Consider the following 26,216-nt stretch of genomic DNA (forward strand, 5'->3'; position numbering starts at 1 on the left):
CACTGATGTCTGTCCTTGCTGGAGCTTGGCCTCTGGCCAAGCTCCATCTTTAATCCTTCTCTATCTCTCTCACCTGGGACCTGGCCTTTGGCCAGGCACTTTCTTTTCCCTATCATCTCTCTGACCTGTGTGGTATTAAGTTTGGATCACTGGACGGGTACAAGCCTTCTGAGTAGTCCACTGATCTGAGTATTGCTGTGGCTCATTGATAATTAATAAGGCCTGGATTTCTGACTCATTCCTGCCACCTCATATCTATAATTTGGCTCCGCCATCCCCCTCGTGGAATCCAAAACTTCTATCCTTCCTCTATCTTCCTACCTTAAAGCTTCTCTCCCCTCAGGAAGCTTTACAGGATTAGCACAAATTTCTTCTACAAATTGTTCCCTCTCTCTTCTAGGTAATAGTTCCTCCATCAGAAGAAAGAAATCAGTATAATCAGAGTCATAAATCTTTATTGCCCTCTTAAACTCATGTATTACTTTATTTGGCTCATCAAAAAACCTGGGGGGTCTCCTTTTTATTTTTTAAACCCTTACCTTCTATTTTAGAATCAATACTGGGTATTGGTTCTAAGACAGAAGAATGGTAAGGGCTAGGCAATGAGGATTAAGTGACTTAACCAGGGTCACACAGCTAGGAAGTGTCTGAGGTCAAATTTGAACCCAGGACCTCCCATCTCTGGGCCTGACTCTCATTCCACTGAGCTACTTAGCTGCCCCCAGGTTCTCCTTTTTATTGCATCTAATTCTGTAGCTGAGAATTGCTTATGAGATTTTAAAAGGCAGGTCTCTTAAAGGAAACAGGGAAGCAGGTTTTGCATTTAGTGCCTCTGTTTCCCTTTCTAGCCTACTAGGAGTCTTTGGTGATACATCACTTCCCTCAGATAATTGCCCAATACCATTTACATCAAAATTCTTAAGATCAGTATCAATACCTTTGCCATTAGCATTAGCATTAACCAGAACTGTATAACATTTTTCCATAGTATCAATCTTTTGTTGTAATAATAACATCATCTGTTTTATCTCAGAATCTCTAAACAACATAGTAAAAACTCCCTTGATTTTATATAGAATGGCAATGATAATCCAACTAAATTTGTATGCACCTCCAAAAGCCAACAAAAATACAGATAAGTAGGAACACACCTTCTGCAGTGTTACTCTCATAGGTCTAATTACATTCCATGCTAAAAATTGATAAAAAAAAATTCTGATATCACAGTGAAAAACACATAAGGTATCAGCATCAAAAAAGTATACAACACTTCCATTATCCACATTATTATTACAACTGTTAAACACGAATAATCAGGGAACAGAATCTTATTTAAAAAAAAAAAACACTAAAATTCCCAACCTCTTTGAAAAACCAAGGCTCTAGCAAAGATCTTAGTTGGCTGAAGTGCTGGACAGCAACTGCTAACTTTGATTGATAGCCCTCTATTTGACTTGAGTGCTGAAAGGACAGCTCCCTCACAGAATTCCACTGTCTGCTCACTTGAGTGACAGGTGCAGCAGGAGTTCTATAGCCTGTCAGCTCCCTCTCAACGGTCTGTGAAAATCACTGACAATCAGGCTTGAAATCACCAGATACCATAATTTATTCAGCCATTCCCCAATTGATTCCCCAATTCCTTTTCCAATTTTTTTGTTAGCACAAAGAGTGCAGCTATATTTTTGTATGTGTTTTTCTTTATCTCTTTGGGGTTCAAACCCAGCAGTGGTATGACTGGACCAAAGGGCAGGTATTCTTTTAAAGCCCTTTGTGCATAGTTCAAAATTGCCCTCCAGAATGGTTGGGTTAATTCACAACTCCACCAGCAGTGCATTAATGTCCCAATTTTGCCACATCCCCTCCAACATTTATCACTTTCCTTTGCTGCCATATTGGTCAATCTGCTAGGTGTGAGGTAGTACCTCAGAGTTGTTTCTTTTTGCATTTCTCTAAACAGGAAGGATTCAGAACACTTTTTCATGTCTTCATCTGAGAACTTCATATCCCTTGATTCATATCCCTTCATCGTTTGTTGATTGGAGAATAGATTGATTATTTTGTAAATTTAACTTAGTTTTTCATATATTTGGGAAATTAAACCTTTATCAGAGAGTTTTGTCATAAGAATTTTCCCCCAGTTTGTTGCTTTTCTTCTAATTTTGGCTACATTGGTTTTGTTTGTACAAATTTTTTTTTATTTGATGTAGTCAAAATCATTCATTTTATATTTTGTAATGTTCTCTATCTCTTTCTTGGTCTTAAATATCTTCCTTAAATGAGGGGATGCCCTTCAATTGAGGAATGGCTAAACAAATTGTGGTATATGTTAGTGATGGAATACTATTGTGCTAAAAGGAATAATAAGATGGAGGAATTCCATGGAGACTGGAACAACCTCCATGAAGTGATGTAGAGTGAAAAGAGCAGAACCAGGAAAACATTGTACACAGAGACTAATACACTGTGGTACAATCGAAGGTAATGGACTTCTCCATTAGGGTCAATGCAATGTCCCTGAACAACTTGCAGGGATCTAAAAAACACTATCCACAAGCAGAGGACAAACTGTGGGAGTAAAAACACGGAGAAAAAGCAACTGCTTGACTACAGGGGCTGAGGGGAAATGAATGAGGAGAGACTAAATGAACATTCTAGTGCAAATACCAACAACATGGAAATGGGTTCGAATCAAGAACACATGTGATACCCTGTGGAACTGTGCATTGGCTATGGGAGAGGGGAAGGGAGAGGGGTGGGGGGAGGAAAAGAAAATGATCATTGTTTCCAATGAATAATGTTTGTAAATGACCAAATAAAATAATGTTTAAAAAAATCTTCCTTTCCCACAGGTCTTACAGGTATGCTATTCTATGTTTACTTAATTTATTCATGATTTCATTCCCTATATTTAAGTCATTTACCCATTTTGATTTTATCTTGGTATACGGTGTGAGATGTGGATCTAGACCTGATTTTTCTTATACTGTTTTTCAATTTTCTTAACAGTTTTTGTTAAATAGTGAGTTCTTGTCCCAAAAACTGGGATCTTATTTACCTTTTTAGATTTCCCTTGGGTATTATGTTTGGATTTAAATTTTTCCTCAAGAATGCTTGGAAATTCTCTATTTTGTTGAGTGGCCATTTTTTCATCTGAAAGAATATACTCAGTTTTGCTGGATAAGTGATTCTGGGTTGTAAACTTAGATCTTTTGCCTTTCAGAATATCATATTCCATACCTTCCAGTCTTTTACTGTGGAAGCTGCTAAGTCCTGTGTGATCCTGTAGCTCCCTGGATGGAAACTCCCTATTGCAGTATTTTCTCCTTGACTTGGGGTCTTTTATATTTAGCTATTATATTCCTGGAAGTTGTTGTTTGAGGATTTCTTTCTAAGGATATTCTGAGGATTCCTTTAATTTCTACTTTACTCTCTTTTCCAAGAATATCTGGGCATTTTTCTTTGATAATTTCTTGTATTATGGTGTCCAGGATTTTTTATCATGGCTTTCAGTTAGTCCAATAATTCTTAAATCATTTCTCCTGAATCTATTTTCCAGGTCAGTTGTTTTTTCAATGAGATATTTCGTATTTTCTTCTTTTTTTGTTATTTTGATTTTTAATTATTTCTTGATGTCTCATGAATTCATTTGCCCCCTCTTTTCTCATAATGAGGGGTACCAGGCTAAAATTGTAGCCATTTTCTCCCATAAGGATTATGTCTAGGGGGTGTGATTTTCAGGTTCAATATAATTTCTGCTTTGTTTTATTAAGAGGGTATATAGGACCCCCAAGTTTCTTTCCACAGAGTACTAGTTCTATGATGAATGTACCTAACATTTAGATAAGAAACTCATTTATCTTAACCTATCTAATACTATCCTATTCTAGGGATTTTATCAAGGAAAGGAAAAAAGGGAGTTAATGAACAATTACAAATTTAAACAAATCAAACATATGCAAAATCACAATAAGTAAATAATATCAAAAGCAAAAGATAAACACAACTTCCATATAAGCATTAAACTCATAAATATTACTCTTATCTACTAATACAAAACATTCTACTATTATTGTAATACATACCAGCAAACAGAAATTTTTTTTAAAATTACAATAAACACAACATTGCATAAGTTTTACAAAGAAAATTAACCAAAACATTAAACTCACTTATGCAATGTACAGTACATGTAACAATAGATAAAATTATACATAAGTGATCTATTTACATAAAATTTACACATATATATACATATAGTACATACATATAATATACACATGTGTGCTATACATCTGCACATGTGTATGCATTATGTTTACACATGTTACATATATACATGCACTATAATACAATTAATTTTACAATTTTAACCATTATACACACTATTTACATATATTTCCATGTGTTTACAATTTTGAGTGATGTTATATGTTATTTGTATTATGTAATGTATGTTGTTATGTATGTTGTAATGTAAGTCAGTACCTTATCTTATTTATCTTAAATTTTAATCTTTATCTAACTAAAGTCTTATCTTAATAAAATTCTCCTATCTACTTACATTTCTATACTATCTGATTAAGTTTTGTTAGTAACTAATTTAAGGACCTACCCAACTTTCTTGTGTTGCTGATGTCTTAGCAAAATTTTTGACATGTACCATATCTCCTGGTTTGAAACTATGGAGAGAATAATCCAATGGACCAGCACCAGCTTCAATCAATACTCCCATATCATGTAATTATTTGAGTCGTTGTTGTAAAGCACTTAAGTAAGAAGCAAGTTGACAATCTCTTCCCAAGAGAGATGTATAGACTGTCTTACAAGTCTTTGCCTGTAGTGGAGCATGTCCAAGTAGCATTTCATAGGATGATACATGTAAATCTGCTCTTGATCTCGTATGTAGGTAAAACAAAGCTATTAGAACAATATCTGGCCATTTTAGATGAGTTTCAGCACATATTTTTCCCCACCATAGTCTTGAGTTCCCTATTTACACACTCCACTTGACCTGAACTTTGTGGGTCATAAGGAACATAATATTTGGATGTTATTCCTAGATTCTCATAGACTCTTTTCAGAATATCCTGGGTAAAATGAGATCCCTTATCAGAGTCTATGGTAAGTGGTACTCCAAATCTAGGAATAATTTCCTTAATTAACACTTTCACCACAAAGCTAGCAGTTTTTGTATTTGATGGAAATGCTTCAAGACACTTAGTTAATCTGTCTACAATTACCAGACAAAACTTGTATCTTCCAGCTTTTGGCATGCTAATGTAATCAATTTGCAGACTCTCAAATGGACTATATGCTAAAGGTCTACCACCAAAAACTTCCTGTCTGAATGTCCCTTAGTTGAATTTTTGGCAAACAGAACAACTTGTACAAATCTTATTTGTTATAGTACTTATTCCAGGAGCTACCCATTGCCTCTTTACAGAGTCAATTATAGCTTGAGTACCAAAATGACTTTTTGTGTGGGTGGCTTGACACAAATAGGTATACAAATCTTTTGGTAACAGTGATTTTCCAGTGTCTGCAACTCATATTCCATGTTCTTTCCTTGCTCCAAATTTCTCCTTCCGCTTTTGAATTTCTGAGTCTACATAAGCATTTTCTAGATCATCAGACTAAATAGTGGACAAATTCATTACATACACTGGAGCATTCCTGGCAGAAAATTTTGCAGTTATATCAACTCTATGATTTCCTTTAGAGACTGAATCTTTGCCATAAGTATAACTTCTATAATGGATAACCACTAGCTGTTTAGGTTTTTGGATAGCATCCAACAACTCAGTTATTACTTCTGCTTCTGCATGAGCAATTGGTTTTCCAGATGCAGCAATAAAACCTCATTGTTTCCAGATGTGCCCTGTTGCATGACATACAGAAAATGCATAACATGAGTCTGTAAAAATATTGGCATTTTTACCATCAGCTAGAAGACATGCTTGCTTCAAAGTGACCAATTATGCCCCTTGAACACTAAGGCAAACCACAGTGTCTCAAATTCTGTGGCAACTGCAGCACCTGTACATCTAATTCCATTACACAAATATGAAGAACCATCAGTGAATAACACCAATTCTGGTCTTTCGATAGGAATGTCTTTTAACTCCATCCTAGGCATATCCACTAGATCTACTACTTCTACACACTCAAGTAATGGCTCACCATTCTTTGGCAAATCAGGAAGAAGTGTAGCTGGATTTAATATACTAACCTTCTCAAATAGATGTTTTCACTACCTGGGAGTATAATTTCATACTTAGATATTCATTGGTCTGAATATACTTGAGCACAGAATTTCCTCATTAGTGCTTCTATTTGATGTGAACAATATTCAGTTAATGGACATCCCAAAACTAAATCTGCTGACTTCTGGACTAACAGCTGCAGCTACTATACCCCTTAGACAAGGAATTGTACCAGCAGCTATTGGATCAAGCTGACAACTATAATATCCATTTGGACAATAACTTTGTCCTAAAGTCTGTGTCAGTACACCAGAAGCAATACCTTTTGTTTCATTGACAAACAGTTGAAATGGTTTTATATAGTCCAGGATACCCAAAGCAGGAGCAGATAAAATGGCTTTTTTAAGTTTACTTAAGGCCTGCAGATATTTAGGTTTTAGTTTCAGAGGTTCTGGTTCTGTATTCCTAGTTAAGTCTGTTAAACACTTTGTTAATTCACTATGTCCAAGTATCCATTGCCTACAGAAACCAGTTGTTCCAAGAACAGCTCTGAGTTATGTGAATTTTAGATTTACTCCACCCTGCTTAGTCTTTAGAATTTTAGCAACTAGAAATGTATACACCCCCACTTAAGGATTAAGTGTGGGGGAGGAAGGTCTATGACCCATGTGTGCTAAAAAGTGCCAAATCAGAAACAACTTACTGATGTGAACCTTAAAAATTCTCAGACCCTACTTCATAACACTTGGTTAAGATGATTCCCCACTTTAAACAATGAAGGAACTTAGATCAGGAATGTGAGACCTCTACTCCACCCCTACTTAAGAATGCTTTAGGGGAAGAAACTCCTTGCTGAACAATGAAAAATACTTAAACCCATATTTATAGTAAGGCAAAAGTTCTTAAGCTGTGCCTATTTTTAGATCTAATACAAAAGGGTGCTAAGTACCTATAAAGGTCAGGCAACTTGTGAATTTACAAGGAGCAAAGAGGTGAGAACTTACTCAGAGGTTTTTTCAGGTGTGAACTTAATCAAAAGTTTAAGCCTACTTAGGTGTGAATTAAGAATGGTCTGTCCTTTGGAAAACGTCTACTGTGATTGGTAGATGTGAGAATGTAGGGGAGGTGACATAGGAGAAAATTCCCTTTAAAAGGAGATGAAAAGCTGAGAGAAAGGACTGTCTCAGAAGTACTCTCTCTGGAGATGGAGATGGCAGAGCTGAACTGGTGTCTCTCTGAACACTAGAATTTTGCTTGGGACAAATCTTGTGGTGAGTGGATTGAAGACTGATTGATCTCTCTCTCTTATGGCTGGCCTAAGCTGGCCTAGCTTTTTTTTTCTCATTATTCCCTTTTTCTCTCTCTCTCTATTTCTTTAATTCCTCGTTTGTATTAATTAAAATCTCTATAAAACCCAGTTGGCTTGGGTATATTTCATATTTGGGAATTTTTCCCTGGTGACCACTTTTTATTTTGATTTAAAACAAGACACTGTCTTGAAAACATATTTCTGCTGTCACAATTTAAGCCAAACACTTTTATATGCCACAGTTTATAACTCCCACTATTTTAATCATCACACTGACCCCCTGGGCTGTCCAAATCCAACTTTAAGCCACCATTGGTACATATAAGACACAGGAAATGATGTAAAGAAATGCCTTTATATTTCATGTCACTTTCTGTGAGAGGGGGCTTGGAGGTGAAACTTTACTTGGAGGAGCTGGAGCATGAGACCTCAGACTGATTCCCTGAGAAGATCACATGGTGAGGGTTAAGTCTGATTCCCCTTTCCTTGGCTTTCTGGAGGTACCAGCCTCCGAGAAGGCACCTCAACTTGGAGGAGGCCTCCTGGCTGGAAGTCAAGCTAGATTTAATCTTCTGGGAAGGCCCCTTGGCTAAGGCCTCTTAACTAATGCCTGGCTCAGACCAGGCCGGAGAAGATCTTCTTCCCTTTTCCTTCTCTCTCTCTCTCATTCTTAATTTCTTCCTTCTATTGTAAATAAACCACCATAAAACTCCATTCTGACTTGCTTATTTCATTGGGATTTAAAATTTACATCCCTAGAGACCAACTAAAAAATATATTCAGTCTCAATCTTAAATTTTTCCCTTAACAGTTGCTTTTTGGTCTTAGGTGCACTCAGTTTCTGGACGTCTACTATTCTTTTCTGTGTGATTCTTCTGGAACCTTCTGATAACACAAATCCAAGATATTTAATCCGAGGAAAAACCCACTGTGATTTTGCCTTCGAGATTTTATGCCCACATTTATAAAATTCTACCAAAAGAATATTGCTAAAAATGGCTGCCGGATCGCGGGAGCCGGTCGGAAAAGAAGATGTGGAGTGGACTGTTACCACCTGGGGTGAATGAAAGTGATATTGAGTTGAGTTCTGAGGATGAGACCACAGTGAAGATTTCAGAACTCAGTTCAAAGGAAGATAAGGGAGATAATGTAACTGGAGAAGTCAGGCTCCCTGTTTTCCATACTGGTGGACCTAAAAATGGGGCAGAGACAGATACAAAAAATGCTGATGAAGCGTGTCCATCTGGAGTTCCCCTAAATATGTGGAATAAGTTTCAAGAATTACATAAAAAACATTCTGAACTGAGAACTGTAACAAATTCTAGAAGCAGAAGGACTAAAAGAAAACGTCCCAGAAAAGATAAATTGAAGAATAATGAAGAGTCTGGCAGTCAACAATCTTTAAATGAAGCCCAGTGGAAGGAGCTTACTCAGTATTTTGGAATAAATGATAAGTTTGAACCCCTCATAAGCAATAGAGAACTTCTAAAGTCTGGCCTTGAAGTGAGCATCGACAAATCTGTGGCTGAAGGGGATATTGAGAAAGCAGAAGAACTAAGTAATAGGTTAGCTACTTGGGAGCTTGGAGTAAAAATTGCCAAAGCTGTTGCTTGCCGTAATTTTGTAAAGGCTAAAAAAGATGCTGAAACTTCACAAGAGGCTCAAAAAAAGAAGAAACTTGCATGGGGGTTTGAAGCAAAGAAGAGATGGGAAACCAAAAGCAACATGGGATATATGTAACTAGGCCTTCATGCTTGAAAAGTGAAAACTTGATATTTTACTGCTAACTTTTATACTAGTTAGGGAAAATAAACATTAGATTAGTAGAGCAGTTTTCTATATCTTTTCAACCTTTTTAAAAAATGTATTTTCTTGAAAAATATGGGAAAATATATATTTAAAGGAAGAAATGTAAGAAATATAATGTGTACATACCATCAGTACTTAAAGTATTAATGAAATCATTGATATGTATATACCTGCTATTGGGTTACATTGAAACTGTTTTTGTGCCATAGTAAACAGTATTTTTAAAATTGATTTTGCCAAAATAATTTTGTGAGCTTTTCCATGCATGGTTAGTCTGGTGCTCAGAACAAGCATATTCTGTCAGCAAGGTTTGCCTCAATTTATTGTCATAGCCTTGTAAGACACAGGATTGCTTGCACTGATAAGGCATCAGCTGCAACTTTACTGGAGAAATATATTTATATGTAGCATAAATTATTTGCTTTTCCATTATTTAATGAATGCTTCGCATTTGGGATCCTTATAGCATATATATTTGTGATCATAAATTATCCACATAGAAGGCTGGTTTTAAGTATGACTAAGAGAAAGTAACCTTACCAGCCAAGAAACAGTCAGTTCTAATAAGAGTGATATTTTGTCTGAATATTCTTTTCTAGAAAGTTGGATTGGGTTTGGTTTTTCCCAGCACTGCCTGGTAAAAGTCTAAATTTAAAAAAAGTGAATAATTTTAAGTAGCTTTGAGGATAGAAAATGTCATAGAGTTTGCATTGGTTTAAATTCTGCCTAAGAAAAGACATAAACTATATCTCATTGTCTCTTTTATTTCTGTGATTCTTTGAATTTTGATATTCTTAGATAGCTTATTAATCATGAAGGTTGGATATTGATATTAAAAATATAATCATTTTAACATTAAAAAAAAGAATATTGCTATCTCTGAGACACACTTTAGCACTTCCTTGAATGTTATGGTTTTTAGATATCTATTTAAAATTTGTGAAAATTGGCTCGGCGAATCAGTGAACCCTTGTGGAAGACGAGCCCACGTCCTCTTATGTTTTTCCCATGTAAAAGCAAAACTCTTTTGAGAATCCTCATGAATCGGTATTGAGAAAATCACTGAGCATAAATCTACCACAGTGAAATATCTTGTCTGACTTGGAATGGAAGAAATTATAGCAGCTGGACTTGATACAATAGGATGTGTTTTTACCACCTGATCATTTACAGCTCTTAAATCCTATATGAATCTGTATACTATTTTGCCATTTTGAATTAGGTTTGGCTTTTTGATTGGAAGTATAGGTGTATTGTATTCAGAGAAGCAAGGTATTATGATCCCTTCTTGGATTATGGATTCAATGATTGGTTTGATATTCTCTATTGCTTCTTTAGTTAAGGGATATTGAGGAACTGATCCTTCCTTAGTCCTCACCCTTACTGGAGTAGCTGATTTAGACCTACATCTGTGAAAGATTTCAACCATAAATCTTCAGGGATATCCTCCAGTATAGGATAAATTGACTCCAAGTCATCCTCTGTACTGGCTTAATCTAAGAACAGCAATGGAAAAACTTTCAGAGATTTTTCTGGTAGATGTAATAAGATATCACCAGTATCAGTGCATTGAATTGTTGCTCATAATTTACATAATAAATCCCTACCTAGAAGATTCATGGGACAATATGGCATACAAAGAAATGCATGCTCCACAGATAAAGGACCTAAAGTAATTATTTTAGTTTGTCATTTTGCTACTCTCTCTGGTTTTCCAGTCATTCCTATTACTTCCATTGTACCAACCACTCTACAATTCTTAGGAAGACTTTGAAAAAATGATTTACTGGCTCCAGTATCTACTAAAAGATCATAAATCTGATCACCTATAGTGACAGATACATATGGTTCTGTACTGTTTGGAGGTTGAAATGTTTCTAATACTGGTGCTAGAACAGTAACATCAATACAAAGCTCAGTCATTTACTGTCCATCCAAGTTTACATTTGCTTGAACTACATGATATTCCCAGGATCAACAGCTTTTTCATTACTCCCTTTGGTCCTTATACTCTCTATCTTGGTATCATTGTTCTCATTTACAATTTCATTCTCATTATCCAGTTTGCATTCTTCCCTTATTTTACATTCATTAGAATTTTCTATTAATTTTACATTATAATTTTTCCCTATAATTATTAACACTAATTACATTATCATTTGATTCAATCAATGCATCTATATTTTCATTAATCTTATTACCATTACACTCATTTTCATTTACTCTTAATTCATTATACCTTGATTTAATTACAGAAGTACATTGGGGAAATCATAAGGAACATGCTCCCTTGCTCTGATCACCTTTAACTACCTGACTATATTTAGGCCTTGCTCCAGACTTAACCCAATCCTGAAGTGTGTTCAGATCTGGTGCTTGGGGTCTTTGGCAACAGGCATTTTCTCACACATTTCAATTATTTCTTCTTGAGTAGTTATTATTCCATCCATTATTGTTATAGTTATTATTACAGTAATTATTATTGTTCCAATTATTTTGCCTATTAAAACTTCCATACATGTTCATCTGCCTTGCAAAATGGTCTCTATACTTACATTCCTTTACAAAATGACCTATTCTATTGCAGAGGAAACAATGTTGGGGACCTGATCCTCTATCCTTTGGCTTATAATAATTATTATTAGGCTTCATTGATCTTACTGCAACCACTTGCTTAACCACTTTTATCTCACTTTCTTTATTGTTAATTTCTGCCTCCCTAAGTTCTCTTTTAAGATCTTCCACTAAAGTGTCTCTATCCTCATATTTATCCTCATTATCTGTATTTAAGTATGTTTCCTGTAGTCTAATATTTTCAAGGTCCATGTCCTCCCAATCAAGATAATTGTTTTTAATGTTGTTTTGTTATTTTTGTTGTTTTGTTTTGTTTTTGTTTTTTCCCTCTTTTTTTAATTACCTTTTGATGGTTCTCTTGAGTTCTGTGCTTGAACATCAAATTTTCTGCTCAGGTCTGGTCTTTTTTTTCAAATTCTTGGAATTCTTCTATTTTGTTGAATGACCATACTTTCCCCTGTAAAAATATAGTCAGTTTTGCTGGGTAGTTGATTCTTGGTTGTAGACTTGGTTCCCTTGCTTTCCAGAATATCATATTCCATGCTTTTTGGTCCTTCACTGTGGTTCCATGGTATCTGAATGACTTCTTCTTGGCAGCTTGTAATATCTTTTCTTTGGTCTGATAGTTCTTGAATCCTGGGTGTTGTCAGCTGGGGATTAAATACAGGAGGTGATCTGTGGATTCTTTCAATCTCCACTTTTCCCTCTTGTTCTAGAATATCAGGGCAGTTTTCTTGAATAATTTCCTGTAGTATTATATCCAGGCTTTTTCTTTTGTCATGGTCTTCTGGTAGACCAATGATTCTTAAATTGTCTCTCCTCAAATGATTTTCTAAATCTTCTGTTTTGTGAATAAGATGTTTCATATTTTCCTCAATTTTTTCATTCTTTTAGTTTTGTTTTCTAGTGTCCTGCTGCCTTGTGAGGTCACTTAATTCTAGTTGTTGTATTCTGGTTCTTAAAGACTGGATTTCATCCCTGGCTTTTTGGTGATCCTTCTCCTTCTGGTCTGATTTTCTTTGGAGGTCATCTTTCATCCTCTTTGCCTCATCTCTCATCTCCTTTGCCTCATCTTTCATCTCCTTTGCCTCAGTTTCAAGCTGGTTGATTTTGGCTTTCAAGACACTATTTTTTGTTTCCAGATGACTTATCTTAGTTTTAAAATTCTTTTACCAATTGTCTTCAGCCTCTCTTAATTGTGTTTAGAATTGCATTTTGTGTTCTTCCAAAGCCTGTATCCAATTTGCTGGGATTTCTGATTTATCATTTGCTGATCCCTCCCCCTCTGTTCCTTTTGCTCTTTGCTCATTGCCTGTACAGAAGCTGTCTGTTGTAATTTCTTTCTTCTTTTTCTATTGTTTGCTCATATTTACCCCTCCTTTGCTCCCCATATTTGTCTGAGCTCTTGCTCCTCTCATTTTTTTGGTTTTGGGGGTTTCTGTCAGTCTCCTCTCTTGGAGCTTTGACAGAAGATCTCTCCATGCATTCTGTGGGGGAGGGGTGTTGGAGTTTGAGCTTTCCTGTCCTCTGGGGGATTTTGATTGGATTAAATTAAAATCCAGCTGTCTGTGAGAGATGGGTGTTGGAGTTTGGGCTTCCCTGACCTCTGAAGCCTTTTGATGGGATTAAGTTCAGCTGGGTTGGACTGGATGAGCCCTGAGGCCAAAACCTAAGGCTGGAGCAATATGGAGGGTCTCAGCCACTGTGACCAAGCTGCCTGCTCTTCACTCCCTCTCCAGCTCTTTCCCCACCGCCTGTGTTCAACACTCTGAGCCTGGCACAGCTCTGCCCGCAAGGTGCTCCCTCCAGGCCAGCACCTTTGCCTGCCCAGAGGTTCCCACTGCCACTGGAGGCTTAGTGCTCTGGTGGGGGGGGTCCCAGGACCCTCTCTGCCTTTCCCTTAAACCCAAGTGTTCTTGGATTTTGGCTTTTGGGAGCATACCTTTTGGATTGATTCCAGCAGGAGGGTTACTTGGTTCCTGTTGTTAGGTTTGATTTTCTGTCCCCTAGGAGCATTCAGTTTGTGATCAGTAAGGAAGGGTTGTCAGAGGTCTGAACTTCTGCTGCTTCTAAGCCGCCATCTTGACTCTGCCACCAGGATAATTGTTTTTGAAGAATAATATTATTTTGGGAATAGCATTTTTTACAAAGATTCTCTTTATATGTGATATTGTTCCCTCTTCAAGAACATCCATATTCATATATATATCAGCTGCTTCAGTGATTTGGTCTAGGAATGATGTAGGTGTTTTAGTGTGTTCTTGTTTTATAGCTTCAAATTTGGACCAAGCATTCAGTCTCTTTGTATGTCTACCCATGACTTCTATTATTGCCTGTCTGAATTCCTTCATTGAGTCATGTTGAATTTTGCTGTTCATGTCAGTGCCTGAATAATCTTCTGGCCATGATGGTAACAAGGGATACTGCCTAGTTTCTTCTGAATTTATTATGTTCCCTTTTTGTTAACAGTTCTTTCATTAAGAAGGCAAAATTATTATAATTGGAGTCAAGTAAATCAATAGCCCTCTGCATCTCCTTAATCACCCAATTGAGTTTGTCCACAATGGCAGGTGTTCTTTTCTTTAACAATTCCCAGTCCTCAGGTGTGAATCTTTTGTGTGTCTTAACTTGGAAGATTTCATCTCTTGAGACTACAGGAAGATCTCTTAAGGTAAATAGAGTAACCATCCCTTCAGCCTCTTCCTGTTGTAACCTATGTAAATTTCTATTTGTACCAGTATTTACCTTTTCCCCACACCCATCTTCTGTATTCATACGCTTTTTTTTCCTTTAAAGTTCCATCTGGTCCAGTTATTGTTTCATATATGTTACCATTAGTTTGAGCTCTTGGTCAACCAAATCATTATTGCTTTAAACCATTTGCCAATAAGAACACTAGTCTAACTTATACAGGACACAAAGACAGATACAAAATATGGGGATATGAGACAAGAAAGTTTTCTTCATAATATTTTTAAACCCTTACCTTCCATCTTGGAGTCAATACTGTGCATTGGTTCCAAGGCAGAAGAATGGTAAGGGCTAGGCAATGGGGGTTAAGTGACTTGCCCAGGGTCACATAGCTGGGAAGTGTCTGAGGCCAGATTTGAACTTCAGACCTCCCGTCTCTAGGCCTGACTCTCAATCCACTGAGCCACCCAGCTTCCCCCTCATCATAATTTCAATAAAAGGTTTCATCCACTGATACTCCAAACCCATGGAACATACATTAGGGAAAAGAACAAAAACAATATATGGGATATGCAGAACACACTCCCATAAGACCACCAAAAGGTCTTTTAACATGCCCCCAGATATGTTTGCATTCATAGTCAACCTATTATATACAAGTGGATTTGAGTTATTATAATCCACTATGATCACTGTATTAACAGACAATAAAAGAGAAAATGTTTCAATTAAAAAATCCAATATGACCACTTATATCATGTGGCAAAAAGCTATTTAAAAATTAAATGTCTCTCAGATTAGTTAGAGTCTCAGAGTTCTGCTGACACTCCCTACCACTGTAGAATGTTCCACTCTCTGAGTGCAAATGGAATCTTCCAGTCTAACTGACTTTTCCCTATGCAAACTGCTTTTCCTATAATAAAACTTAATTTTCTAAAATTTTTAACCTCACTGACTCTGCCAACTGTTATTTGTATATTTTAGGGAGGGGGGAATAGGAGGGGTAAACGCAAGGGAAATTACATATAAATAAAATTGAATTTATTAACAGAGAAGGGATGAATGGGGGAAGGAAAATGAGAAAGGATGGTATCTAATTATTTTACCCACTAATTAAACCCACTATCTAATATCCTAATTAAATACATAAATTCCGAAGTGTAAATCCAACAGGGAACCAGAATCTCACAAACAGAGAGTCCTTGGTGAATCAGGTACAGAAGTCCAGATGGTGTCCTCAGATATCCCAGCAAGGTAGAGATCTTTTCTTCAGTCAGGCTGTCCATCAGGAAGACTGGAAATATTCTCTCACCACAGCCAGTTGTTTGATTGATGGATTTCCAGGATGTCTCAGCCACATATCTTTCTCCTTCAACTTGCAGCTCCAAAGTTGAAGTTGGTAATCTGTTCCTAGGAATTCTAATTCAACCAAGCTCAGGAAGATTCTGAATCTCAAGCTCTGTCAATCATTCTCTTGCAATCTTTACCTCCTATTGCTACAGTAGAGCTTATAGAGAAGAAAGGAGTGGTCTGACAGCTAAGATGAAAACCAGGAGAGAATTACGTCATAAAAATCTAGAGGAGAGAATGTATAGAAGAAGAAAGTGACCAACAGAATTGTAAGCTGCAGACAGCTCAAGAAAGGTGAAGATTGAGAAGACATCTTTAGATTTGGCAACTAGATCATTAGCACATTAGTTCGTATATCTTTGCAAGCTTCTTCAAATTCTTTATTATATTTTATGAAACAATAATACTCAATTATATTCATGTACCATTGTTTGTTTGGTCATTCTCCAATAAATGGGCATCTACCTTGTTCTTTGCTACCACAAAAAGTACTAATATAATGAATATGTTAGTGTCCTTTTTTCTATCTTGGACATTCTTGAAGCACATTATTAGCAATGAGATCTTTTGGTGAAAGGGGATAAACTTTTAAGTCACTTTTTAAACCTTATTTCCAAATCATTTTCTTTTTTTAACTCTTACCTCCTGTTTTAGAATCAATACTAAGTATTGGCTCCAAAGTAGAACAGTAAGAGTTAAGCAACAACAGTAAGGGTTAGGCAACTGGAGTTAAGTGACTTGCCCAGAGGCATACAGCTAGGAAGTTTCTGAGGCCAGATTTGCACCTATGACCTATGATCTCCAAGATCTGGCTCTCTGACTATTGCATCATCAAGCTGCCCCCCCCCCCCAAATCATTTTCAAGAACAGTGTAACCAATTCACAACAGCACTAATGACATATCAATGTTCTTATGGATGGGAAATTCTTGAGAAATAAAATTTGATAATACAAACACAAATTACTCTGATGATGAAGAAAAGGAGACATATCTGACAAAATCCATTTGGATACACAGAACTCATCGACCAACTTGGGTTTATAAAGGATAGAAGCAAGGACAGAAACTGAGTATTAATGAATACAGAATAGTTATTGAATAGTGTAAGAACAGTAACAGGAGCAATAATGCTCAGAATGAGCTAAGGGTAGATGGATCCTAGAGAGAGGGTGGAGGAAGTCCATAGAACTTCCCTCACCAAACTCCTAGAAACAGATCTAAAAATATATCAGATGCAATCCTGACAGGGAAATCCAAGATAAAAATCAGTTGTTTTGCCAGCCTAGATAGGCATAAGGAGAGACATAGAGAGACATATGGACTTTGGGGAATGAGGTCAGCCAGGAGCAGTACTCAAGAAGCATTCCAGCATGCAGGAAAAGGTGAGTGCACTGGATCAAGAGGTCCTAGACCTTTGCAGGGTTCTTGCAGACCTCAGTGGGGACAAGTAACAACTAGCAATTTTGTCACCCATATCCAGTTCCCAGTCTAAGAGATAAGGAAGGCTAAAAGGTGGACTTATTCCAGTGGGTTGAGGTTTTTTTAAAGAGCTACAAATTAAATATGAAAGAGAAAAATTACAGCTAAAAATGTTTTAGTGTTGGGCTGCATTAATCAAGGCAATGTTCAGGATTAGGGATGCAATAGTGCTATTGTACTGCCATGGTCACATCTTATCTGGAACATTTTGTTTGTTTTGTGATACATTTTTTAAAAGATATTAACAACCTAGAGAGAGTACAGATAAGGGAACCCAGAGTGGGGCGGGAACCAGAGATCATATCCTAAGAGGATTGTTTATAGGGATTAGAGATATTTAGCCTGAAAAAAAATATAAGGGGAATATCCAAGAGTATATTGGTAAACTTTAACAAATCATACAAAATGTATGTATGACCCACTAAATTTAATCTGTATTAATACCTATCACTTTCTTGAGTCAAGATAATCAGAACAATAAATCAAGTCATGATTGATAACATTTGCCAATTTTTAAAACTTAAATGCTCACACATAAAATTTAACAATCAGCTCCCTCAAGTATGTAGAATGTGACTCTGGCCCCCTGACACTGAAGGCCACGATAAAATCAGGGACCTATAACCTTTTGCCTCCTTGTTAAGCTTCTGGACACCCCAAGATCTAAAATCCAGACAGACCTTATTCACATAAATCCCTATTTTCTAGCTATGTTTCCTGACTCCTCAAAGTCTATTTAGCTTGCCCATGGGGGGGGGGGGGCAGACCAACTCCTACTATCTGAACAGAAACATATCATCTCTTGCTCATACCTGCCATGTAAGAGAGGTTTCCACATGTCTTTTTGGACATATCAACACAGTAGAATGGGCAGCTGAGAGTTCTGCCAAAATCTCAAGAATCAACCTTGAACTTCTAGTCATCTTTCTTCAAAGAGAGGAAAAATCTAAGTATTACACATACTTAGTCTGGATCAATTCCCAAATAGTTGGCATTCTCCTACCCCAGGCCAATGATATTGAACCTCCAATCAATCACCAAGGAACAAACTGCCCTATCCAATCCTAATTATCCAATCCCTCATTCCTGTCCACCTCAACATTATCCCACTAAAGATCCTATTCTAGATCTCCCAATTCTGTTCTAGAACTCCTGCTCTATAATTAATGAGCTTCCTTTCACTTTTTGCCACTTCTCTTGCTTCTTCCAGATTCTTGCATTCAGTGAGACCTGGCTCCCTCTAGATAATACTGTACCTGTCCCTAGCCATCCTTTCTAGTACTGGTAATACTTTTACTCCTACTCCCACTTTCTACTCATTGATCCTGGTTGGAAAGTTAAAATCCTACTTGTTCCCTCTTGCCACTTCAGACACGCCAGCCTCTACCTCTACTGCAATCACTCAGCAAATTCTCCTTTGAGAGTCTTGTAGTTCAAATTATCAAGTCTTCCCCTCCATTTCAACTCCTGCCCTAATTCTGAGGGACTTCAGTGTGTGTGATGACCTTCCAAATACCATAACCTTCTAGTTCTTCAAGCTACCCATCTCTTATAATTTCCACTCTACTTCAGCTACATATACAACTTCCACTAATAAGGGCACCTGGGCAAGCATCCAGGAACTACTAGTTATACATGCCTTCCAATGTGGGGCCCAAGCATACGGTCTTTTTAGGGGCCAGAGCACATATTTATGTTTCTGCTTCTATATTCATATCAGAAGCACAATGAAAACTGATAAAAAAAATTTTGATCCTATAATTTATCATAAAGAGAAAAAGGGAACAGTATAAAGTTATTGATTTGTATTTGGGAGGGAAAGATTACAATAACAGGGAAAGGAAAATTAGTCCTAAAAGAGTAACAGTCCACTGGAAGGGTGGAATATTAATCAAATGGCCTGTGGAAGATGAGGGAGTACTCACTTTCAGTGCTCACCAAAGTCTCTATCCCCCCACAAAGATAAAGGGAGCCCAAACTTTTTGTACCCACCCTAACCCCAGCAGGACACTTAGCCCTCTGCCTCATTCTCCAAGTCCTACAAACATGGGGTTGCCTCAGTCTTGTGGGACAACTGAAAGGCAAGTAGACAAGGGCTAAAAGCAAAGGAGAATGCCATCAGGGGAGGTCAAGTGGCAACCACTATCTGAATAGCTACAAGTCCTAGTGCCCCACACAGCTCCCTCTTCTCCCCTCCTCCCTATCTCACATCTTTCTGAAATCATTTCCCTACTATTTTCATCTCCAATGTAGTCTAATGAAGAGGTGGAACTTTTCTATTTTAAGAACAATTCCTTCCATGCCCCCATGATATTATCCCCTTCTATGTTCTTTAGCAAATTTCCCCCTCTTCTATTTCACTTTCAATCTATTATTGTTGTTCAGTTATGTCCAATGCTACATGACCCTATGGATTTTGTCCATTGAGTTTTCTTAGCATATTTTCTTGGAGAGGTTTGTCATTTCCTTCTCTAGTGTATTCCCATTTTACAAATGAGGAATTGAGTAAATAGGGGTTAAGTGACTTGCCCAGGGTCACACAGCTCCCCTAATTACTAGTTCCTTCTCTAATGTGTAAAATCATTCCCATTTCCCCTCATTAAAAAAACAATTCTTACAAGTATGCCCAGTAGCTGCCTTATATTTCTCCTTCCCTTTTCATCTAATCTTATATCTTAGTACTTAGTATACTTAGTTTTCCTTTCCCTTTCTCCTAAACACTAGATACTCTAGCTTCTGACTTCATTATTTAATTGAAACTTCTCTTGACAAGGTCACCAATAATCTCTAATTGAAAAACATTATAGTTTTTATCAAATCCTCATTCTTCTGGATCTCTCTGAGCATTTAAATACTATGACCATCTCCTCTTGGTGAATCTCTCTTTTTTCAATAATTATGATTGTTCTCCCATAATTCTCCAACCTGTTTCTTCTCAATCTCTTGGTGAATCTTCATTCATACTGCTCCCACTAACTGCAGGTGCCCACAAGGCTCTGTTCTAGGTCTTCCCTTTTTTCTAAACATTTAAGGTAGGTGACCTCATCAGCTCTGAGGAGTTCAATTATCATCTCTATGCAGGTAATTTCCTAGATCAGTGATGGCAAATCTTTTAGAGACCATGTGTCATGCCCCCAAGTGCTAGGGTCACCCTTACTTTCCCCTTTACCCTACACTAGGGAGAGAGAAAATGGTCCCATTGGGCTGCTTGATGGAAAGGTGGGTAAAGCGAGAAATGTCCTCAGCCAGTGTAGAAGGGGGTGGGGAGTGGCCTGAGGGCTCTGCTCCCCTCCAGCTCTGCTGCCTGTGAGCTGCTCACCTTTCCCCCTGTGCCCTCCTACTGGGCTTCTGGGCAGAGGGGCTGGGGATGTGAAAAATGTCATCAGGTGTGGGGAGTGGGATGGAGCAGCTCCACCCAAGTTCCTCTGCCTTTCTAGTAGCCAAAGTAACCAACCTGGTTGGGGGGTAAGTACATGTGCCCATAGAGAGCATTGTGTGCCATCTTTGGCATGCATTCCATAGGTTCACCACCACTGTCCTAGCTCAATATATCTAGCCCTAGTCTCTCTCCTGAGGTCTAACTGCTCTAGCTCTTTAGCATTTCTGACTATTAAACATTTTGAACTGGATGTCCTATAGGGTTCTCAAACTCAATATTTCCAGAACTCATTATCTTTCTCCATTAATTCAACATCTCTTCAAAATCTTCCTATTATTGTTGAAGGCACTATGCTCTTTTAAGTTGCCAGATTTGCAACCTCAATATAAGTATTTTTAATGAATATTTGCTTTTTTTATTAACTTAAGCTATTTTTAGAAATTGAGTGATGATTTTTTTTAACTTGATATGATTTCTGAAGAATAGGTAACACCTAGTGAAGATTCCTCTTGTAAGTTAGATCTGTACCAACTAAGCAATTTTTTGTGTCTGGGACTTAGCTAGTGGCACTGAAAGGTTTTGTGACTAGTTTGGAGTCACAGTCAACCATTCTTGTGGATCTTAAACACAGTTTTGTAAATCTGAGGCCACCTGTTTACCTTCTATACCACAGAATCCAACTGTTTCACTGACTTTTTTAACTAGTGTTAGCCTGTGGGGCTAAGTGGAGCAGTGCATAAAGCACTGGGCCTGGACTCAGAAATACCCAAGTTCAAATTCAGATTCATTTACTAAGCTGTGTGACCCTGGGCAGGTCACAACCCTGTTTGCCTTAGTTTCCTCATCTGTAGATGATCTGGGGAAGGAAATGGCAAAACCATTCCAGTCTTTGCCAAGAAAATCCCAAATGGAGTCACAATCAGACCCAACTGAACAATAATAGCAAAGATCTTGCTTAATTTCTTTAAATATGTCGTCCATTTAGGGATGCCTCTTTATCTTGCATTATTTTTTTTTCCATCTCTGTTGCTTCTGGTAATTTAGCTGTGATCACTGCCGCATAGATAGCTGTTATTTTAAAAAACGAAGTCATTGATTTGATCATTTCCCATTTTGCTTGATTCTTATTTCTGTGTTGTTTAGCCGTTTTTCTTTTCTTGGGTATTTCTGGGTCTCTGATGACCCTGGCTCGATATGAACCTGAAGTCTCGAAGTCAATATCTTACTTATTATTGTTGTTGTTAAGGAATGACCCGTGTACATTTAGAACCAGTGGGCGGGGAATAAATTCAAGTTATGCAAGACAAAACAATTGACTAGCCTCTTTAGTTCATAAAATTAAGATCCTGATTTAACTTCATTTTAACCCCTTCCAAAACCTCTCCTTCAACCATACAAATACAAGAAAAGAGGCAGAAAGAAACGTCTTTAAGCCCTCCTTTTTCCTTCATTACCCCCAGCCAGGTCTTTCCCTTTGGCTTCCTCTTCTCATTCTTTCCGTCCCCGTTTCTTTATTCGTCCGCTGGGTGTGACGTAAGGAGCCAAGCGAATCTATTTCCGTTGAAACTGAAAGTTATCCACCAGAAGGTGGAGTCAGTAGCCTGATGTGGGGTTCGAGGCGGCGGAGGGGGAAAAGGCTGGCGCTGCCGAGCTGCGCAGGCGCAGGCGTGGGAGCCCTAAGCCTGGCGCGCGCTTTTTCTGCGCGGGAGTCGCGACCGAAAGGTTTCTTCTTCCTCTTTTTTTCTTCTACTCCTCTTCCTCCTTCTTTTAGTCCTGGAGGGGGCAGAAGCCGGGGCCGGGGCAGTTGAGCCGGCGGCAATGGCGACTACGGGCAAGAGAAAGGCAGACGCGGACATGGGTCGCCCCAAGAAGACAGCTCTGGATCACGAAGAGGCTAGATGGGGAAGAAGGGGGAGCCTGCTGCCTCCGCCTTCGCGGGCGATGTCGTCGGGATTCGTGGAGGGCTCCATCGTTCGTATCACCATGGAGAACTTCCTGTGAGTGAGGCCGAGACAGGAGCCCGGGTGTACCTTTAGGCCGCCTCTGGGGCCTGTTGCGCTGGGAGATCACAGCAGCAGCATCCCACCCCCCACCCCCCAAGCTATTCCCCCTTTCCCGCTCCTATTTTCCCATCTTCTCCTCCTTCCAAATCTCCCTTCTCCCAACCCATTCTCACCCTCCCCATTCCTACTCTTCCCAACCCATCCTCTACCATTCTGTCCTTCCTCTACACCATACCCACCCCGAGCCTGACCGATCAGTAAAAATTCCTTTCTACAGGGCTTACTGTGTGCAACACCCGAAGATTGTTAGACTTGGGAGGGATTCCAGAGCTTATAGAATGCAAGAGTTCTCTTAACCTTTTTTGTATCATGGACCATCCCTTTGACAATCTGGTTGAAGCTGATGGATCTTCTCAGGATAATATTTTTAAATAATGGGAGGAAATACAAAAATTTTAATGAAAATAAAGAGATATTTTCCCCCTCTCCTAGATTCACAGAATCCCTAAAGTATCTCCAAAGACTTCCCCCCCTCCTCACCATTCAGGTTAAGGACCTTTAATTTAGTGCAATGCCTTCTTTTTGCAGGAAAGTCCTGCGTAGCCACTCCAGTTATTAAATTCCAGGCTTTTTTTATTTTGAATCTAGCATTTTTTTATGTATATACTTTTTGTAACTTGATTTTCAATTCTGAATATGCCCTTTTCCTTTCAGCTCCAAAGCTGAAAATTCCACTCTAAACTTACTGTTGCTTCCAGACTTTATCTGATTCTCCTTTTGAGAAAGACTTCATGAATTGCAGTCTAAGAGTTGCAATACCCACATTTATTTTGAATTGGAAAAGGTAATTATTTTTATACCTTTGCCTTCTGCCTGATGCTGCAGCATTTAGAGGTTATTTTTCTTTCAGTACCCATACCTTTGGTGGTCCACTTTGATCCTATGACACTGAATTTGTCTTGTGATGAGAGGGACAGGGTTCCACATTCTGGATTTGTCTCATATGCCTCCACATGGAACTGAGTTTTGTGAAAGAGATAAGTTGCCTATACTTACACAACTGCTTTAGCCTCTCTGGTTTTATAAAACCCAAGATCTAGAAGGTTTCTATATGTGATATAATTTGTACTAGTTTCTGACATTTATATAGAACTTTTAAGTTTTGAAAAAAAAAATATATATATATGTAATTTGATCCAAGGTTATTGTGATGATACAACTAACAAAAAAATACAGTAACAGATTTTTCCTCCCAGTTAAATTTGTATTTTTGCACATTAATTGGTTTAGGTTCTGCCCTTTGCTTTTGGGCTGTTTGTGTGGTAGCAATAAGTTTTCTTCTCTTCTTCATAGATCATTTGTATTGAAAGGTGAAACTTGTTTTATGGATGAGAAAACTGATTGAGATTGAGGAAAGGTGACTTGTCTAGGATCACACAGGCTAAGGAGCTCAGGTTTTCTCATCCCAGTTCAATTAGATAGTTAATAAACAATTTGTGAGCACCAGCTGTATGCCAGGCACTGTGCTAAATGCTAGAAATACAAAGAAAGGTAAAATACAGCCCCTGCTCTTTAAGTTCACAATCTGAGACAAAATACATGTAAACAACTGTACAAACAAGCTATAATTAACTGGAAATACTCTAAAGGGGTCAGGAAAGGCTTCCTGTAAAAGATGAGATTTTAACTGGGACTTGAAAGGAGCCAGGAGGAAAAAATATGGAGAAAAAATATCCAGAAATTGGAAAACAGCCCCCCAAAATGCCTAGAATAAGGAAATTGCCATGTTCTAGGAATAGTAAAGAGACTAGTGTGGCTGGATTGCAGAGAATGTGGGAGATGAAAGGAGTATTAAGATATAAGAAAACTGGAAAGGGAGGTGTGGCAAGTTTTGAAGGGTTTTGAACATTAGAGATTTTTATTTTTGATCATGGGTGTGATACAGAGCCACTGAAGTTTATTGAAAGGAGTTTAAATGTACCAACCTGCAATCGAGGAAGATCATTTTGAAAGCTGAGTTGAGAATGGACTAGAGTGAAAAGAGGCTTGTGGAAATGCTTTTGCATTAGTACAGATTGAAAGTAATGAAGGCCTGTATTATGTGTAATGTGGCAGTGTTAGAGGAAAGAAGGGAGTGTATAAATTAGACAAGAGTAAAATCAAAAGACATTGGCAACAGATTGGCTGTGAGAAGATGAGAGAGTGAGGAGTCTAGGATGACACCTAGTTTTTGAGCTGTAGGAGGAAGGCCAGGAGAAAGTCTTGTCATAAATGGAAAAAAAGAATATCAAGAAAATGAAGTAACAGTGCTGAGAGGTGAAACAAAATGAGGATTGAAAAAAGGCCATTAGGTTTGACAGTTAAGAGATCATTAGTAACTTTGACTTTGGTTGAATGATGATGAAAGCCAAACTACATAGTTTAATGGAATGCAGTGAGAAGCAGTAAATAATGGAAATTCAGAGATTTGTATGAACTGATACAAAGGGAAATAAGCAGAAACAACCATTTTCATAATGACAACAATGTAGATTTTTGAAATGATGAAAAGGAAGCTGAATTCTGAGCAATTATACTGTTAGTTGTCCTGAAGACAGATAATGAAAGATACCTGTTTTCTATCTAGAAAAGTGTGGCACTAAGGCAGAATTCTTATTGTCTTTGCTTAATATTTTTTCTTTTTCTACAAGAGAGATTTCTAAAATTCCTGGTGTAAATAACATTTTAAAAAATTATTTGATTAGGGATTAGTTTTCTGATAGATGAGAGATAAGAAAAGAACACTGAACAAAAGAGCCACAGAAATGGTTTAAACACTTAAAAGTTTTATAGTTTATGGAGACCTGCATCTGATAGCTACTAAAAAGTTGGATGCAAAGACTTACAATTGGGCAGGGTACGAGTAGATTTTTTGGTTGCTTTCTTGCTTAAGAATGATGAAAAGGTGGGGGCAGCTGGGTAGCTCAGTAGATTGAGAACCAGGCCTAGAGACGGGAGGTCCTAGGTTCAAATATGACCTCAGACACATCCCAGCTGTGTGGCCCTGAGCAAGTCACTTGACCCCCATTGCCTAGTCCTTACCACTCTTCTGCCTTGGAGCCAATGCACAGTATTAACTCCAAGATGGAAGGTAAGGGTTTAAAAAAAGAAGTGATGAAAAGGAGATGCTGATGATCTATTTCTCCTATTCATCATATAGTTCAATTCTAGAAACACTCATAATATTGAAACATTATATTAGCTGATGATGGGATGTGGAGGTAAATGTTATGATCCTTAACCTTAAGGAGCTTACAGTCTTAGAGGGAACATAAAAATACATGTACACATAACTATAATACAAAGTAGCATTTGAGAATGAATGAGAGATACAAAAATATTTGTGAACTCAAAAAATTGAGGGATCATTTCTTCACAA

General features: G+C 37.8%; 2 protein-coding genes and 1 long non-coding RNA gene across 12 annotated transcripts in view; 2 read left to right on the top strand and 1 right to left on the bottom strand.

The window, feature by feature from the left end:
* LOC103101507 (uncharacterized) overlaps positions 1–22,401 on the bottom strand; it is a 142,478-nt gene extending 120,077 nt beyond the window's left edge. For both annotated transcript variants that reach the window (XR_008913659.1, XR_008913658.1), the window contains exon 1: positions 22,250–22,401. This is a non-coding gene — a long non-coding RNA (uncharacterized LOC103101507). The remainder of the gene's footprint in view (positions 1–22,249) is intronic.
* Positions 8,508–9,343, top strand: LOC100015276 (protein FAM204A-like). The gene has a single exon (XM_056806248.1). The coding sequence runs from the start codon at positions 8,545–8,547 to the stop codon at positions 9,250–9,252; it is 708 nt and encodes a 235-aa protein (XP_056662226.1). The 5' UTR covers positions 8,508–8,544; the 3' UTR covers positions 9,253–9,343.
* A 212-nt stretch (positions 22,402–22,613) lies between the features above and the next one.
* The window catches only part of SMC5 (structural maintenance of chromosomes 5), a 91,116-nt gene continuing 87,513 nt past the window's right edge, over positions 22,614–26,216 (top strand). For all 9 annotated transcript variants that reach the window (XM_056806245.1, XM_056806242.1, XM_056806241.1 and 6 more), the window contains exon 1: positions 22,614–22,792. In XM_056806245.1, coding sequence (XP_056662223.1) covers positions 22,614–22,792 — 179 coding nt within the window. The remainder of the gene's footprint in view (positions 22,793–26,216) is intronic.

Source organism: Monodelphis domestica, chromosome 7 (genome assembly GCF_027887165.1).
Source record: "Monodelphis domestica isolate mMonDom1 chromosome 7, mMonDom1.pri, whole genome shotgun sequence".
NCBI lineage: Eukaryota > Metazoa > Chordata > Mammalia > Didelphimorphia > Didelphidae > Monodelphis > Monodelphis domestica.